Source organism: Crocuta crocuta, unplaced genomic scaffold (genome assembly GCF_008692635.1).
Source record: "Crocuta crocuta isolate KB4526 unplaced genomic scaffold, BGI_CrCroc_1.0 scaffold197, whole genome shotgun sequence".
Classification (NCBI taxonomy): domain Eukaryota; kingdom Metazoa; phylum Chordata; class Mammalia; order Carnivora; family Hyaenidae; genus Crocuta; species Crocuta crocuta.
In genome coordinates, this window is record NW_027532002.1 from 5,014,912 (window position 1) to 5,033,575 (window position 18,664).

The 18,664-nt window shown below is 39.2% G+C and overlaps 1 protein-coding gene across 2 annotated transcripts in view; it reads left to right on the plus strand.

Moving 5' to 3' along the window:
• Positions 1-18,664, plus strand: part of PDE1C (phosphodiesterase 1C) — a 521,098-nt gene that overhangs the window by 403,762 nt on the left and 98,672 nt on the right. For both annotated transcript variants that reach the window (XM_077775344.1, XM_077775345.1), the window contains 5 exons: positions 7,206-7,319; positions 9,673-9,855; positions 10,793-10,859; positions 15,775-15,891; positions 17,815-17,955. In XM_077775344.1, coding sequence (XP_077631470.1) covers positions 7,206-7,319; positions 9,673-9,855; positions 10,793-10,859; positions 15,775-15,891; positions 17,815-17,955 — 622 coding nt within the window. The remainder of the gene's footprint in view (positions 1-7,205; positions 7,320-9,672; positions 9,856-10,792; positions 10,860-15,774; positions 15,892-17,814; positions 17,956-18,664) is intronic.

Consider the following 18,664-nt stretch of genomic DNA (forward strand, 5'->3'; position numbering starts at 1 on the left):
GCCAGTCATCATTTTTGTTGGTGTTCTTGCTTTTGGAGGTCACTAAATCAGGATATCACATGCTCCAAACAAGTTCTTTCCCAGAAATTATTAAAAGCAACAATCCACACTACCATCAAACTCATGCAACACCTTATCACTGTGCTGTCACATGAGAGATTATATTCATACTGCACTGTTCAGGCTCTAGGAAACCTAATTACAACAAAAATGAGTAGAATTTCTACTTATTAAGTAACTGTACTCCTTTACTCTGCTGCTAGATTGATTTTTTTAAATACTAATCTTATGGGGCACCTGGGTGGCTCAGTTGGTTGGCGTCTGACTTCAGCTCACACCTTGTGAGTTCAAGCCCCACTTCGGGCTCTGTGCTGACAGCTTGGAGCCTGGAGCCTGCTTCGGATTCTGTGTGTGTGTGTCTCTCTCTGCCCCTCCCCTCCTCACACTTATCTCTCTCTCTCAAAAATAAATAAACATTAAAAAAAAATTTTAATGCTAATCTTGGGATGCCTGGGTGGCTCAGTCTGACTCTTGGTTTAGGCTAGGGTCATGTCTTACAGGTTCGTGAGTTGGAACCTTGCATGGGATCTCTCTCTTCCTCTCTTTCTGCCCCTCCCCCGTTCTCTCTCTCTCTCTCTCTCTCTCTCTCAAAGTAATGATTGAACTTAAAAAAAAATTTTAATGCAAATCTTATCATGCCACTCCCCTACCCCATTTAAAATTTCTCCAGGGGAATCCACATTATCTCCAGGAGAAAATTACATTTCTTTAACTTTAGCAAGATAAGCCCACCGGGGTCTGGCTTCTTTCTGCCTTCTAAAGTTTTATCTCCTCACATACCCCTACATTCCAGGTACCTATGGAATTCTCTGAATGGACCACAGTCTTTTGACTGCTCCCTTAGTCTATAGTTTGCCAATTTTTTTTATCCCATCTTGCTTGCCTGGCTGATGCCTCTCTGGCTTCCAGTGACTCTGATGTCACCTCCTCAAGTGAGTGCCTCGTTATTTGTACATTTCTCTCCTCTTTGCTTTCTTAGCACCTTTGTCACCTCAGCGATCATGCTTGCCATGCTTCATGGTAGGGGCCTATTAGCTCTCCATCTTCCCTCTTAAGGGAAAGTGCTGCATTTTCTCCTTTGGATTGATAGAGCCCGCCACAGTGCCTGCATACAGAAAGCACCCAGCAAATGCTGAATGAGTGTTTCATGTGCAATGATCCTAGTTAATTATAAAAACAAACAAGTCACCAGAAAAACACTCAGCTGGCATTGGCAGATGACATTAAAACATAAGTCTGAGGGTCACTTAGAGTACCCCATTTTAAGATTGTTTTGGAGGAATTGTTTTAATTTACTTCCTATGGCATTTAGGTAAGTGGCTGGGATGGGAGTGACATGGAGGAAACAGGTGGTGTGAAAAGTACACAGAGATGTTTTTGCCTTACAAATACACGGATGTGATGAACTGAAACACTGAGTGTTTTATTCAAAAGGGTTTTTAGGACTCAGAATTCACTGGAATCTGTACGGGAAGTGTTTTTAAAAGATCCAGTTCCCCTTTACATTCTTTCAAACTAAACAAAGCCTGTCTGAGATGACAGCCATCCTTGGCCGCACTGGCATTTTCGTTGCTGCTTATCCATTCTCAAAGGGAATAACGTGGGGCAGGAAGGACAGATAATACGAAAACGTGTTTCCTGGCTTTTTATTCCAGTTTCTTTCTGCTTGGTAGGCTTTTCTGGTGACTTCATTATACTAGTGTCTAAAACCCAATGAATATAGGTGCTTTCAAAGCATAGTATTGGAGGGTTTTTAGGACCTTACTTGGGTGGGGAATAGTGAGTGCCTAGTCCATTGTAGGGCAATTTTTGGGTTATGAAGTTGAGTCAAAATGCTGTTGCCTTATAAAATCAACCCCATTGGTCCTGGAAATTATTTTTGTGGAAAAAAATTTCCATTCCAACAGCCTTTCAAATTCAAAAATACAGCATTCGGCCTTTCCTCACTTAGTTCCTCTCTCCTGATGCTTGTATGGATTTCAAATAATGGCATGGTGTCAAGGTAACTCAGCATCCAGGATTTGCTCTGGGCTTGAGGGCACAGAAAGCTGAAGTAACACAGCATTTCATCATATGCCTTGTAGCGGGAAGCCTATAGAAAGCAGCTTCTGGGGAGAAATGGAGGACTCGCGTAAAGATGCATGGTTCATCCACAAAAAAATTATACACTTTCATAACAGAAGGGCATGTTGCCAAAGTTTGAAAGCATAAGCTAGTCCTAAAATGGTGTTGCACTTCTATATTGGAACTATTATCTGGCAGCCACGGTGACAGAAATAAATGCAGTGCTGGAAACTATGAACATTCACTCAGAAGAGAAACTTCATTATTGGTATTGTTGTAGATTTCCCTTTCCCTCCCTCAACTTTCTCCCCCACTCCCTTCCTTTAGGTGCCTGGACCAAAATTTCTTATGAATAATATTAAATAGCTAGTTATATAGAGTAAAGCTCACCATGGGATTGGTCCTTTGCGACATTGGCTTTTCGGTGAAATGAATCCACACAGAAAAACATCCGGACAAATTTCACTAGGAAAAACAAAGGAGGGTTTCCGAGCCTTCCTGCCTTAGTCAGTCTTCTCCAAGGTTAACAAAAATACTTTATAACATGGGTATGAGAGATCTTGGCTATTTTTAGACAACCCTTCTTAAGATGGATTCAAATCTAGGGAAAACCTGTATTGTGATGGAAAATAGGGAAGAATGTCTCCTTATTTCCAGAAACTTCAGGACATTTTTTGATTTTTGAGACTAGTTAGTGGCAGTGGTGAAAGAGCTAATTTGAAATTCTTCCATTCACAAAGCAATAGTTTCAGGGGGTAGGTAGGGAAGCACAGGGCATCATCTTCCAAGAAGGATAGGAGAGGGTGTAGAGGGGGCCGGTGGAGAAACACCCACCCGACTGTTGTCTTATAGCTCAACAATATTTGAAAATAAGGACATTTGGAATTTTCTAAGGTTTGCGTGGCAGCTACATAAACAGCTATGTGACAGGGACAGCTTTGGTTTGTATTTGATGGGTGCCAGTCCAAATAGGAGCTGGGCATCTAAGAAGTTGGTCACCATTTACTTCTTTAAAAAAAAAAAGTTTATATAGTCTTTATATTGTCACGTTTTGTTTCTTTTAAATTTCTTTTCCTGTCTCAATATGTTTGTTTTTTATTACATTACGATTTCCGCTCTCACCTTTGTTTCACAGATCCATGTTTTCTTGAATTTTATTGAATACAAAGTAGATGTTCCCTAAAACTTACCTCTGTTGCCATTAGTGAATTTTATTTTTGAAAGTGAGTCCTTTTTCTTCATTGTTAGTGCTGTATTCTCTGCTTTCTTTAATGCTGAAACTTTTCATTGATAAATAAATTATATATATATATGTAGGAAGTATATGTATGTATGTGTGTATATATATATATGTATATATATTTCTGTTTAGTTGTTTTTGAACAAAGAGAGGTAAATGTCAGCTGGGTATTCTCCATAAACACAGTGGGTGTGTCCTAGGTTGTTTTTTTTTGTGTCCGCCAGGGTGTTGGTAGACTCTTTTGCTCATCTTCTAAGCCAGAGAAATGGGAATAGATAAGAATTTTTAGTACTTCTTATGCATCCTAATGGTACTTTATTCTGTGTTATTTCTTCTCTGGGTTCGTTGAAGCCACTCAGTTACAGGTTTGCTTCTGTTTACAACTTTCTGTCATGTCAGACCTTCACAGCAGATACATAAATATGGCGGTGCCCAAGGTCTGTCTGGCACTACTGGTGGCTACATCAAGATGGAGCCCCACACTGTTGATTTTCTGCTCCCCGTGGCACTGAGCCTGGGACTTTCCAGGGGAGATGATTTTCAGCTCTCTGATCTGAATGTGGAGTGGGATTCCAGGTGATGCTTTCCCTGGGAGTCCCGCTTCTGTTCTGGCCTATGGTCCTGGACGCCAGATTGCAAGATGATAGGAAGCTCTTCCAGGCTTGATTGCCCCAATATTGTGCTTTCTTGGGAGTGGGAACCTTAAAGAATGTGGATTCAAAGCAATATTCCATATAATGTTCTTAATAATTTCAGTTGGTTTTGACTGATTATAATTGCCTTTTGGTTCATAGAAGTTACAAGGAAGCCCTCTACTAGGAACAGGAACTTGGGAAAGGATATGTTCATCATTTTTATATTTCCTTGACCTTCTATAATTAGCATTATAGTTCATCTTACACGTGTTAAAATCTTTTGAAACTACTTGTCTATTTTGTAAAGACTGACTTAATTAAATCTAGGTCATGAATTCACAGTCCATTTAATGGAAGACCCATGAATGTACTCCCATCCTTGAAAAGTCACTGTCCTAGTGTATGCCTTCAGGTTTATTGTTTTTGGTTTTGTTTCGTGTTTTGGAAAATCATATTAATGATGGAATTTGAACTTATCCACACCTGAGAATACGTTTGTTGGCAATTCTACTACATAGATATAGACATAGATATCTTGAATTACACCACAGTATTCTCAAAAAATGGTATGACTTTTAAATTGCTTTCTGGTATCTGGCATGGAAGAATTGTGTGGCCAGCTGTGTTTCTATTTACTTTGTACATCATGTATTTTATTTTCTCAAAGATTTTCAAGTTCTTTTCTCTATTCTTTGAAATGAAAAATTATAACAGCGTAAGTTGGATGTTTTTATTTATTTTTTTCCTGGTTTTATCTGATCCCTTTTCATCTGCTTATAAAAGGTTTTCTTCAGTCTAGGAAAACTTATTCGACTAAAGCTGCTTCTGTTTGTTTATTTCTTATAGAAGCCCTATTGCAGCTAGACAGAATCATCTGGTTCTTACTTCTATTAGTCATATTTTGCCTAGTCATTTTTGTGTTTTTTGTCCATTCCTCTTAGGTTTTGAGAATTGACATGACCCTATTAGAGGTTCATGTCAATTCCTGGTAACATCTTTAAACCCCATATGAAGGGAGAACATTAAAAACAAGCATTTTTAAAAAAAATTTACCTCATTTGACTTTGCTGGTTGAGATTCCAGACATCTTGGGGGTAGTTGGGCCCCTGGAGGTGAGAGTCAAAATTAGAGGCAGACTTAGCCAGGAATGTGTTCTGCTAAAGAGCTACCATTCCTTATTTGGAATAGCTCTCAGGGCTCACAGCTACAACAATCTCCCCATTCTTTGGCAGGCTGGCTGTCCACTGTGTGTGAGTGACTAGTAAGCCCTTCCATGCCAACTCCCTGTCCTGCTTCCCCTGAAACCCAGAACACTTCCTAGTGCTGCTAATGGGAGCCATAAGGCTGATCCTCACCTCTAAGCCCACAGAGGCCTCTGCTGGTTTCCTTTGCCTATTTTCCCATTACATGTTGGAGATTTACAAGTCCAGTAGTGACCATCCTCAATCAAATTTCTTCTGTATTTTACATCGTTGAAATTCCTGGGAATCTTTTTGATGGGGCTGACCCAACTATTTAAGATTGATCCAGAACTTTTCCTCAGTATTTATAGGTGATCATTTTCATTTAGATCTGGAGAGGAGTAGCCTACACCTGACCAAGAAGTGACCTGTTACCTCTTATGATGGCAAACCTGAGGATATTTTGAAGTCAGGAAGTGGGACTAGCCTTGGGAAATGGGGACTTCATAATACCCTTAGTTATATTGCTAGAATGTTTCCTATCTGGTTGCCTGTGATGATCAAGGTCACTGAATAACAACAATGACAATAATGGTAACAATTACCTTTAGAAAAACAAAGAGGAAATGAGATGTTGGTCGAAGAATAGGGAGACTTTTAGTTATAAGATGAATAAGTTCTGGGGATCTAATGTGTTTTGGTGATTATAGCATTGTGATTATAGTTAACAAGTATTAGTTTCAAGTATTGCAAACTTGAAAGTTGCCAACAGAGTAAATCTTAAATGTCTTTGCCACCCCCCAAAAAAAAAAAAGATTGTAAATATTTGAGATGATGAATGGTTAACTAATCCTATTCTGGTAATCATTTGCAATATATAAATGTAGCAAGTCACTATGTTGTATACCTTAAACTTATACAATGTGATATGTTAATTATATTAAAGCTGGAAAAAGTCCACATGATTGATGTGAACATATTAATATCAATTTGATTTCATCTTTATATCAACTTAGAAAATTTGGTGGTTGAATCTCCCTTTTCTAGCTGACACTCAGAGAAGTTAAATAACTGACCTGTTATGGCATAACTAATGTGCTGGGATGTGGGGCTCAAACCCAAGGCTATCCTCAAAGTTTCTTTTCTTTACCTGCTGTCAAACAGGAGTTTGTTCAACCTCCACATCTCTGGTATTTACAGTATTCTCAGTTACTGGACTTCGAGCATCTGTTGTCATTTTATTGCTCTCATGTATACTAACTCCTTCTCTGTGGGGATAATATTAATATAAATAAGAGGCTATGTTTTGTCATTTCTCTTACACTGTATGGAACACTTGACCAGCAGTGGGAAAGAAGGTCTTGTCTTCAGTACCTTGGTTTATCATCTAGCCTCTTTTTTCTCCCCCTTAAAGCTGGGGTATTAATCTGCCCCTAGAGGAATTCCGTCTGTCCAGGAAAATAGTTTCTCTTCATGTATTCCTTATGTAGCCCTCTGTGGGCATTTTGGTGGTCTGACTCTCCTTACCTGTTTTGGAATACCCATTGGCTATGAGGTTCCTCAAGCAGGCTCATGAGGCTAGTCACTGCTAAACAAACATAGCATCGTCTTCAACACAGCAGAATCTCCAGTGGTATTTGGTGACATTGGTGCTGCTCACGTTTTCATACATCTGATTAGAACAAAAAAATTGATATCACAGAAGCAGTAATATCATTGGTAATTTAGGGAACTCTTAGGAAGATAAAAGACAGCTAGAAAGTCTTGGGGGGGGTGGTCAGTGTCTGGTGGATGAGAGCATTTTTTTTTTTTTTTTTGCTTCACAGTGGCAAAAGTGTATGTGTTTATTTTATAACTGGCTCCTTTGAGAAATACTGGTCAGCTCTATCACTAGATTTGTGTTTTTCCTTTCAGGTATATTGGAATAAATAAAAATATTCAATGGCTATAAAATGTATCACTAAAATTGTAAGATTGTTCTTTGTTTCCTATATTCTAATTTAGTCATGTCTGTTTTCCCCCTAGGCTGCGGTCTTTGGTCAAACAATTAGAGAGAGGGGAGGCTTCGGTGGTAGATCTTAAGAAGAATTTGGAATATGCAGCCACAGTACTTGAATCCGTGTACATTGATGAAACCAGGTAAGCTAAAAATGACAGGAAGTTAGTGCACTGATGGGAAGTTTTCTGTCATGTGGCTTTTCTGACATGTCCCCCATGGCCTTTTTGGTGGTAGTAGTCAAATGACTGGTCATGGAACTTTAGTCTCCACAAATGAATTAGATAGATTTGGCCTTCACATATCCTCTGTACCTCCTCATCTAATAAAGGAGCTAATTGAACTTCTCTCACATGACCTTTATGACAACAAAGTGAGAGAATGCAGCAGGAGAAGAAATGATTTTTAAAAATATGGTAAGATTTCTTGGGGTGCCTGGGTGGCTCAGTCAGCTGAGTGTCCGACTTCGGCTCAGGTGATGACCTCATAGTTTGTGGGTTCGAGCCCTGCATGGGGCTCTGTGCTGACTGCCAGCTCAGAGCCTGGAACCTGCTTCAGATTCTGTGTCTCCCTCTCTCTCTGACCCGCTCCTGCTCATACTGTCTCTCTCTCTCTCAGAAATAAATAAAACATTAAAAAAATTAAAATATGGTAAGATTTCTTATCAAGTGTAGAGTTCCACTGTAATTATTGCCCATTGTCAGCCTCTGCCTAAAAATTATGTTCATGTCTTAATTCACATCTGTCTCTAAGCGGAAACTCCTGAAGTGATGGTGAAGCATTTATCCTCTTGAGCACCGAGAATTCCTCCTTCAATCTTATATGTTACTGATTTTCTTAATAGACTCATCCCACTTGAATTATCCAAAAGTATGAAAGCACTTCCAGTCACCAAATGCATTTGAAAATAGCAAAACTGCTTTTCTTTTGAAAAATGTTGACACGGTAAATATGAAAGGCTTGTCTTCTTTTTCCTAATTCAGACAGGCTCCTCTGTCAGTCTTACTTTTCTGTGCCGGATTCCAATCTGAAAGGACTTCCCAGTGATCTAAGAATTATGTATGTGGCTTTGTGTTTGGTGACATGCTTGGTTCCTAATTTAAGGAAATTTGATATCTTCATTTTTTTTCCAAATGTTTTATTTTCTCCCCTGCCCCCCAATTGATGTGTCTAAAGGGGGAAAAAAACCTTTTTTTAAAAACCATTTTTATGAACACCTGTTTGTACCGCTTATTTTTAGTAGGGCTTAATAGAAATATAAAATATAATTTGATTGTAACTCATTACTATTTATGTTCTCTTCTGGTGGTCTGACCTAAGCACGAGTTTGAAAAGTCAAGCAAGCACATCTGACTTATGTAACTGAGCTCAAATAAAGAACTGAATTATTTTGGGACTTTTCTTGAATTTAGAATTTAAATTTCTGTAATGTTCAATCAAACTAGAAAAACTATCAGTTGACATCATTTCAGAGGTTTATTACTTCAGAGGACTGGGTTCATGTGATTTGGGTAATATTTTATCAAGTATTTCTTTTTCTCTTTTAAATTAAAAAATGTTTCTTTTAAAAAATTATTTTATTTTATCTTAAATTTATTTTTATTAAAAATTTATTTTATATATTTGTAATTGATGTATAACATTGTATAACTTTCAGTTGTACAGTGTGTTGATTCATTATATATTATATATTATAATATTACCACCATAGTGTTAGCTACCACCTCTATCATGTCCCATAATCAGCATTATTTTTTTTGTGGTGGGAAGAATTCAGATCTATTCTGTAAGCAACTTCGGAGTTTGTGATACAGTATTATTGTCTATAGCAAAGTCTTTAAATGTTCTTTTTTTAAACGCAAAATAATGCCACATGGTCCATCTCTAAAATAAACCTCCCTGTGAATGCATTTTTAAGTGGAGGGTTTATATTCCACTCAAACTCCACAAACCTAGAAATAAAGACACTGGGTGCTCCTTAGTGCAGTGGGCCTGAGACCTACCACCTGAGATGGAGTATATTCGACTTCCTCTGATTTCTATGTTTCTTTGTCCAGTCTGGCAGAGAGAACCATCCTGAAACATATACGGCGAGCTTTTACAAGCCTTACCAAAAACAGGCTGTATTTTTTGTGGCTATTTTTTTTTTAATGTTTTATTTTATTTCTAGGAGAGAGAGAGAGAGAGAGCGTGAGCAGGGGAGGGTCAGAGAGAGAGGGAGTCACAGACTGAAACAGGCTCCAGGCTCTGAGCTGGCAGTCAGCACAGAGCCCGACGCGGGGCTCGAACCCACGAACCGTGAGATCATGACCTAAGCGAAAGTCGGACGCTTAACCGACTAAGCCACCCAGGCGCCCCATTTTTGTGGCTATTTTTTATCTGGTTTCGTTGTACCTATGTATGCAGGTGGGGTGGAAAGAAGGAACAGCTATTTTGAACAGAGAGCTCCAACTTCAGATTTAATCTCAGTGTCCTGCTTGTATTTCTTGCATTCAGACGACTCCTGGATACAGAGGATGAACTTAGTGACATTCAGTCAGATGCAGTGCCTTCTGAGGTCCGAGACTGGCTGGCCTCCACCTTCACGAGGCAGATGGGGATGATGCTCAGAAGGAGCGAGGAAAAGCCGCGGTTCAAGAGCATCGTTCATGCAGTACAGGCTGGAATATTTGTGGAGAGGTAAAGACAGCTGTCATTCAATGATCAAAGCAGCAAACGGGACACCAGTTTTGAATAACTGGAAGCTTTGTTTTGATTTAATTTTGGTATCTTTATAAACCAGAAAATTGTAGTGGAAACAGATAGTCTTGAATGAGAGATTGCCAAAACATATCTCCTTAACCTCTGTAGCATCATTAGGACAAGCTTTTGCCTTTGCTCAGAATTCTGTTAACTAGAAAAGATCTGGTTTGAGTTTTAAAAAAGGACACCATCTAATCCATCATCCTTTGACATATGTGGATAATGTCTGCATTTGGAACAGGGCAGGAGAACAGTTCATTGAAAGGCTTTGAGTTCCCCATGACACTTTGCAATTTTGTTGGCCATTTTGCTCTTTAAGTTAAATTGCCTCCTTCCCCAGAAATAGGTTCCAGAAATTGATTTATTCTTCCTACAATCCTTATTGAACAAATCAATTTATTCTTCCTATAACCCTCATTGCACAGTTACAGGTTTTAGAAATGCCACATTCAGTTCAAAGTTCACCTGCGACATTTTTCTTCTTGTTTTTGACAGTTCTAAAGAACAAGCTCTTCCAAATGGGTTGCCCATAGGAGTTTCTCATTCATGTTAAAGCACTACTTTGCATACTGTCACTTCTGGCTGAAGTGACCCATTTTAATAATTGAATTTCCAATTTGGGACACATAGACTAATTTTTTTTGTTTCTTTCCAATGGTTCATGTATTTGGGATTGCCTTAATTTCTCTTGAATTTAACTCTTTCTTAGGTGACCTGAATGACTATTAAAAAGGTTGTAAAACATCATTACATTTCTTGGTTTTCCCAACAACATGACTTCTTATTATTTGTCAGTACTTAGTATTAAGTGTGTGGCCTGCTAATTCCTCTTTGCAAGAAATAATATTGCATTTTTCCCCTCTGACTTTGCCAGAATGTATAGACGGACATCAAACATGGTTGGACTGAGCTACCCACCGGCTGTTATTGAAGCATTAAAGGTAATACCAATGAAAAGTTCTTACAGTATACAAGGTATCCTATAAAAAATATAGTTACATTTGTTGTTAAAAAATGAGAGGCTTTCATTTACAAGTTTCCCAATCATTCTTGACTTTCTTCTTTTATTATTTTTTATATATCTGTTCTTAGGGTATCACAGTTTTTTTGCCTTTGTCTTGCTAATTTTTTATTTTTATTTTCCTTCCTTCCTTCCTTTTTATTTATTTATTTATAAGTGCTTATTTATTTTGAGAGAGACAGACAGAGAGAGAGAGTGAATAGGAAAGGGCCAGAGAGAGAGAATCCCAAGAAGGCTCCATGCTCACCAAGAGCCCAATGTGGGGCTTGATCTCACACAGTGAGATCATGACCATGAAATCATGACCTGAGCCAAAATCAAGAGTCAGATACTTAACCAACTGATCTACCCAGGCACCTGGATAAGTTTTTAAATCACACTATGTGGGTTTCATTTCTTTCTACATCACCATCAGAAGGATCTTTGATGATCATAATGGTATCATTATCTGATTATCTACTCTAAGCCCAATTTGGAGGTGAAGAAACTGAGACTTAATGAGATTTTTAAAAAGATGCGGTGAATTAGAGCCAGAACTAAAGTTTGGTACCAGAGTTTCAATCACATTGTAAGCTCTCTGTAACATTTTACTGCATGAATGTGTGTCCCCAGAACCCATATATCCTACTGTTTACCCAAGACTCTCACTGAGCCCAAAAGTTTCATAAGAAGTTACATAGACATTTGAGTTTAAGGGTGCTAAATCCCGCAGAATAACTCCTAGTCAGGCACGCTCTTGGAATTGTATAGAAAATCCCTAGAAGCCTCAAAGTGGATATATTCCTCTAGATATGTGTCAATTCAGGTCCACTGGTTTGAGTTTATCCTGGCCGTACCAAAGCTGATCTGGCTTCTGGATTTGAGGGTGGGGCTGTGCTAAGGGCCAGCATCACCTGGCTGGTTGTCATTGCATGATGTCTGTACATGAAATCATCCATTTGCTCAGGGACATTTTAGCATGATAACTATTATAAAATATATTGTTGTCTTTCTCTGAAACCTGAAGCATGTATTATCTGATGATATTTTTGGAAGATAACTGAAATTACCTATTCATGGAATCAGGGATGTGGGTGCTTAATTCAATGTCAAGAAAGAGCCTTTAGGGCCATTTTGATTATATATTTTGTAGTCTCTTTCTCTCGCTGCAAAGGCATTCACTAGTTGAGTTTGTGAGACCCTACATTCGGATTCTCAGTTCTCCATTTTCTGTCTCTTAACTTCCTAAGAACAGGAAAGATACTCAAGAAGGTTGCAACAAGAAGACATATGTTTCCTATCACTCCTCTTCAATCCCCCCCACCAGTGCCCAATACATCAGTGAAATTTATAGCCACATTTCACATTTAATCAGTGAAATCACCTCACGAGATCTGATGTTTCATAACACCCATTAAGAAATTGCATTGATTTTTTTTAACTGAACCTGAAACATTCAGTGAAAACTTAGGGACATTAAAAGAATCCTTTATCTGTTAATTTCTTCTTATTGTGAACATCAATACAGGTGATTATACCCATGCTAAACAATTTATGAAAATATTTCTTCTAAATTAGAGCACTTTTTCTATGCAAAATAACTGAAGAAAATTTGGAACAACCTGGGACATCCATGAATTGTTATCTTTTGCTTAGGGAAAAGTAATTCTCAGTGTGCACATGTTGTCTTTCTGAGGGGAAAGGAACCTAGATGATTCAGACCAAGAATAAGTACTAACTTTCCAAATTGCTACCCTTCTCCACAAGTATTGCTGATAATGTGCAGAAGGCTAAAGCTTCCCTTTCTCTTGATCCTGTTAGCTGTTTACCAGAGAAGTTCAAGATCTTTTTACAATGTAATATTTCCCTCCTCCCTAGACTTTGGTTTAACCTGCAGTGGATTGAAGGTGAGTTGGCAAGATCACACAGATATTCTCCCTGCGCCACCCCTCCCCCTTTTATAGGTGGTGCCTGTTAGAAAACGTTATATCTACCTCATTGCCAGCAGTTTATAGGGAACCACTATTGTTTCCTTCTATTATAGAAAATTTCCCAAAAGACTTAGAAAATACAACTCAGTATAATAACCATCATGCTACTGTCTTGTTAACCTTTGTGATCAAGAACACGGCATAAAACTACATTTAAATAAGAGAATAATTAACCACCACCAATCTCTAAATTTGAAATATGTTGCATTTTTGTTCTTATAAATTTTTTCCGTCCAATATATGTTAGCTTCTGTTTGGGGAAGTTTTATCTCTAATCTTTTGAGGTGGGGTTATTGAGATTATAGAAATGTGTTGTTGTTTAAAAGGCAGTTGTTGTTGTTGTTTAGAGAGAGACACCCTGGGAAGATTCCAGGTTTAAAGTGGGAGGAAATGAGGAAGTTCATGAATTTTTTCCTCGGGAATGGGCTTTGGGCCAAGTTTGGTAAGACAGGAAGAAGGGCTTAAGACAGTTAAACTAGGTGCTTGTTAAAAATGGAGATTCCATGTCGTGTGGCAGGATTCTGCAAGTCCCTCACCCGAGAATCAGCATTTTTTTCCTGAGCACCTTGGGTGGTTATGAAGAACTTTAAAATCTGAGAATCACAACTAAGGCTCTTTAAAAATTGAGTGGCAGGAGAGAGCATCCATCTCACTATTCCTGCTCTTCCTCTTGTTTCCTAAATTCTGATATTCAGAATAAGTAATGACTTCTTACTGTGACGATCTCTCCATTTTCAGTGATTGCCTCTCTCTTTTCTATTCATTTGGGAGAATAGAGTTAAAAATTGCAGACATCACGGAATGTTCTCCCACCTACTGAGTTTTCCGTGGACTTTTCCTGAGAACTAATGAATGGTCAGACAACGGATATCAGGACAATGGCAATTATAGTAGTTAAGGTGAAGCTTTAGGTCTTGGGTTATCTTAAATGGTCCCACTGTCTACGGCCTAGGCCCTATTGGGGATTTAGGGCATGAGGCCTCTGTCATAGCATATATGCATTGAGTTTACAATGTCTTCTGTTGGCAGTGACATCAGTGGGATTATTACCTGGCTCTGCTACCAAATGGCATTAGACACTTCATCTCATCTTTCTGAGGTTGCCATCTATAAAAGTGAGAGAAGTAACACCTGTTTCCAGAATTGTGAGGGCTATCAGTGTACATTAACACTCCTCTCACTGTGCCTGGCACAGAAAATATGCTCAATACTTGGAGCTATTTATTTAGCTGTTATAATGGAGGAGAAATTATAGAAGGCTGAGGTGGGGTTACCACCTTAGAGGTCAGTTGAAGCAATCCACTGAAACCCTTTTGAAAGAGTTTGGTTTTCCCTACATACAGTTCAGCTCTCCTGCACTCTGGCATCCAAGAGAGAGACTCTAATGGCCTTTGGATGATATTTGGTGGTTGGGATGTTTGAGATTGGACAAGATTGGGATAGATGGATGATGTTGGAATGCACTGAGGGCTGAGGCGAGAGCCACTCAGGTGAACAGTTCCAGACAGCCTGAGTCTCCTCCAGGGAACCATCTGTCACTTTACCTTGACACAACACGGTCTCACATGGGTCCTTATTGTCATGCTTATGGCAGGACAATGTCTTTACTGAAAGTTAAACTCTTTTTTTTTTTAACTTTATTTATTTTTGGGAGAGAGAGAAAGAGAGCGCGTACACAAGTGGGGAAGGGTCAGAGAGAAAAAGGGAGAGAGAGAATCCCAAGCAGCCTCTGTACCACCAGTGCAGAGCCTGATGTGAGGCTCAAACTCACAAACCATGAGATCATGACCTGAGCCGAGGTTAGAAGCGTAACCGACTGAGCCACCCATGCACCCCTGAAAGTGAAACTCCTGACACAAGAAACCAAATGACTGTTGCTTTAACTATTGCTTAAACACGCTTTTGTTTACTACATCCACAGATAGCTGATCTTAAACACGCTTTTGTTTACTACATCCACAGATAGCTGATGACAAGCCAAAGACACATCAGACAAGTTTACATATATCTTGGAGTCTATATCTTTAAAGACATATAAGCCTTTGAACTTCAAGAATGATGTGTGAGGAATGTGTTCAGCTTAGGTCTTAGTTGTACATTTTTTAGTAAAGTGACTTACAGATTTGAGGACTAGGTTCTCAGATCAGTGACTTCAAAAGTGATAGCATTTTTCTGTTTTGTGAAATGAAATATTTCTCCATGATTTTAGCTCAGCAGTTTGAACTGAAGTGACCTGTTACTTGTATTCTATATCAGGCATGTTTCTGAATACTTTAAGTGGGTTAAAGTCTCAACTGTGGACTAAGAGGAAGTCCGTAGGTAGTAGTAAGGGCCTGGGGGGAAGTTTGGAGGAGGGAAGCACCCTAGGTTGCTGTGAAGTGAAATAAAGATGTGAACTTCAGCGGAGTAGTGGCCAGGCTTAATGGAAAGAGCCTGAGCTGAGGCATCTGTTGACCATGTTTGTGTCCTCGCCCCACTTGTGTCCATAACACTTCACTTGTGATATGTCTTTGAAAATTCAATTCTGTTTTCTCATCTGTAAGATGTGATCAATACCACCTACCACTTAGGGTTGTTTTCAGGATATATTATGTATTTGTCACAGGTCACAATGCCTAGCATATTGTGGGCACTCAATAAATTACAGCTGTTGTTACAAATAGTGAGACTACTTAAACTTATTTTATAAATACATGCTACTTAGGTGTGCCAAATTGGAAAAAGTTGGAGGGTGGAAAGGGTCTTAGAGTTTGGGACTGTGAAAATCCTGGATGAGGGTTGCGGGGTAACTCCCAAATGGAGAGACTAGTAGTTGTACAAGTGGCCGTGGACTAATGCATTCTTTCTCCCTGACCTGCCATATAGGATGTGGACAAGTGGTCCTTTGATGTCTTTTCCCTCAATGAGGCCAGCGGGGATCATGCCCTGAAATTCATTTTCTATGAATTACTCACACGCTATGATCTGATCAGCCGTTTCAAGGTCAGTGCCTACTCTTAAAATACGTGTGCGTTGCCCATCCTTGCGTGACTTTTGGGCTAAGACCAAGAGAATCCTTTCAATACAGACTGAAAACTTCTGTGGGTGATTTGGGAAGCATTATCCAGACAGCCGCTTCCCTGAACTCCGTGGCAGGAACTTTTCCTTAAGCCTTTGCCCGGTGGGGATCATGGCAGGCGAGAGGCCAGAGCCCCACAGTTTGATCCCAGTCTTCCTAGAAGTACAGCCAGAGGTGAGAACTAGCAGAACTCCCCTCCAACTCTGCCTGCAGATCTCATTTCAGCCTGGCTTCAGGTATTGTCAGGCACTGCTGGCACGGAGACAGTAATGGAGACAGAGTGGGCATGCACTGTCTCTGCAAACTTCTTTCCCCACCACTTGGCTCAGATTCAGACAAATGCTCTCACTTATCATCTGTGACAGGTCATCGGTATTTCCCAGCCACTCATGCTTCAAATTAAGTCTTCAACTTTAAGTAAAGAGCATGAATTGTTTTCAGTGTTCAGTCCCCTCTGCTGTCTAATACCATGGGCTCTCGAGGTCGGGCCAGGTTCTCTGGGGGAATCAGTGCATTCATCCAGTGACCTTTATCGTACCATGTTCCTCGGACTTCTCTCAACAAATGGATGAACCTCTAGAAAATGCAGGGTGTTGTTGTTGTTGTTGTTGTTGTTTTAATATAATGCCTTGATTTCTCTAGACAACACAGTTCTTTATCGCTTTCCTAAGGACTGGGTACTTGAGGGTGGATTTCTTACATAGCCATAAATGCAGTGGTCCTTAATTTGTTTTGTATCAAAAATCTGCTTGAAAACCTGGTGGATGGTCAGCTCTTGTGCACATATGCACACTTTTACCTAGCATTTCAGTGACTCATGGATCTCTCATGAACAGCCCAAAGAACCTAGGTTTCTTGAATCTTCATCTCAAAAATGATAATGACTTAATCTCTGGCATATGAGAGACAACATTTAAATGTTTAAAAAATCCACAAATGCTAAGTACTGAGGGATGGTGCCCAAGGAGGACCGTGTAATGGATGCTCATGAAGCATAATAGTAAAGCATTTTCCTTATTTATTGATTGATCTTTCTATCTAACGTGATAGCTAGTCTCCTGGAATCCACGCTCTTTCTTTTTTCCCCAGTGTTGTATTTGATAATTTATTCTAAACCAAGGAATTAATCCAGGAAAGAAATACAGTGAATGTTTTCAGAGTTTCCTTCTTGGGTAAAGACATTTTGCAATTGTCTTTATTTTCTGCCACACAGATAAAGCGGGTATGTATATTATACATATTTGAGACAGAAAAAGAATGAGGCTAATTGGAAATATTATTCCAAATTGCAATGTGACAGTAATTAATTGCCAAGTAATACAACATATTTTGTTGTGTTTTTTCCATGTGTCCAGTGTGTACAATCACTTCTTCTAAAGGGCGCGGTTTTCAGGAGGTGGAAGCCTATGTTTATTTTGCGATGATTTTACAACTTGAGACCTCTGTGTACTTTATGTTTTCCCCCAAAATAAATGAGATATGCTACACACCATGTGTTCATTTATTTCTCAACTAAAAGACCTGAGCCTTTGCTTGAGAAATAAATGAACACGTACCTTTCTGCCCTAAATGTCTCTGAGATGATCCTGTTTCATGCCCCTGGGGCTCGAAACTGAGAACAAAAAACGATTTGCAGGGCAGACTGTTCTTCAACCAGGGACTTCCTGTGAGATCTTTCAAATCAGCTGATAATTTGTTCAGTAATTTTTACTAATTTTGAAAAGTTCCAGTTTCTTCACGCGGTATGCTATGCCTCCAGAAAGAGGCAGCTAGAGTGCCTTAGATTCCTGCTGCCTCACTCCAGGCTACAAAATCACTAGCTAATCCACCTTACTGCTCTCTTTCAGATCCCCATTTCTGCACTTGTCTCCTTTGTGGAGGCCCTGGAAGTAGGATACAGCAAGCATAAAAATCCTTATCACAATTTAATGCATGCCGCCGATGTCACACAGACTGTGCATTACCTCCTTTATAAGACAGGAGTAGCGGTAAGTACAGATAGGACCTCTTAGATGACACAAAAACTGTGGTGATGATTTTTTTTGTATTGGAGGCACAGGAAGTGCACTGGTGCGTGGACTTCCTGCTCCCCCCAAATTGTCTAACCAGTCACTGATGATCTTGGGGTTCTTTGTTGCCTCTGATATTTTCTCCATCCTGGACTTGATGGAATGAATACGTGGTAGTGACTTGCATCTTTATTAGGCTATGGCCAAATTAAATATAATTTCTAGAACGAAATCTATATTTCCAGATATGGAGAGTAGTACTCTTAACTTCTTGCTATGACCAATAACTGTGCTATCCATGTATACTGAAATCATACCAAGTGTGCCTGGCAACCACATAACGCACAGCTACCTTTCAGTTTAAACCACTAGACCTTTTTCATAAGGACTATGGTTATTCTCATCTTATTAATGTGTGTTTGATTTTTATTTTTTTACCTAAGTGTCAATGTTATTTCTAACCATTTGAAATTTTTCTTGCTTGTTTTGGCTCACCATTTCAACTCTTTAGATGTTTTTGAATCTCTATAATCCATTGTATGAACTGACCTGTTTAACTTGCTTATCTCTGCCTTTTCCCATTTTGCTTTGATGGAAGCCATTAATTTGACAAGATATAGCTATTAGTGACAAACAGCTAGTTCTCTATGTTGGGTCTCTTGTGACTTTTCCTTTGAAATCATCTTCA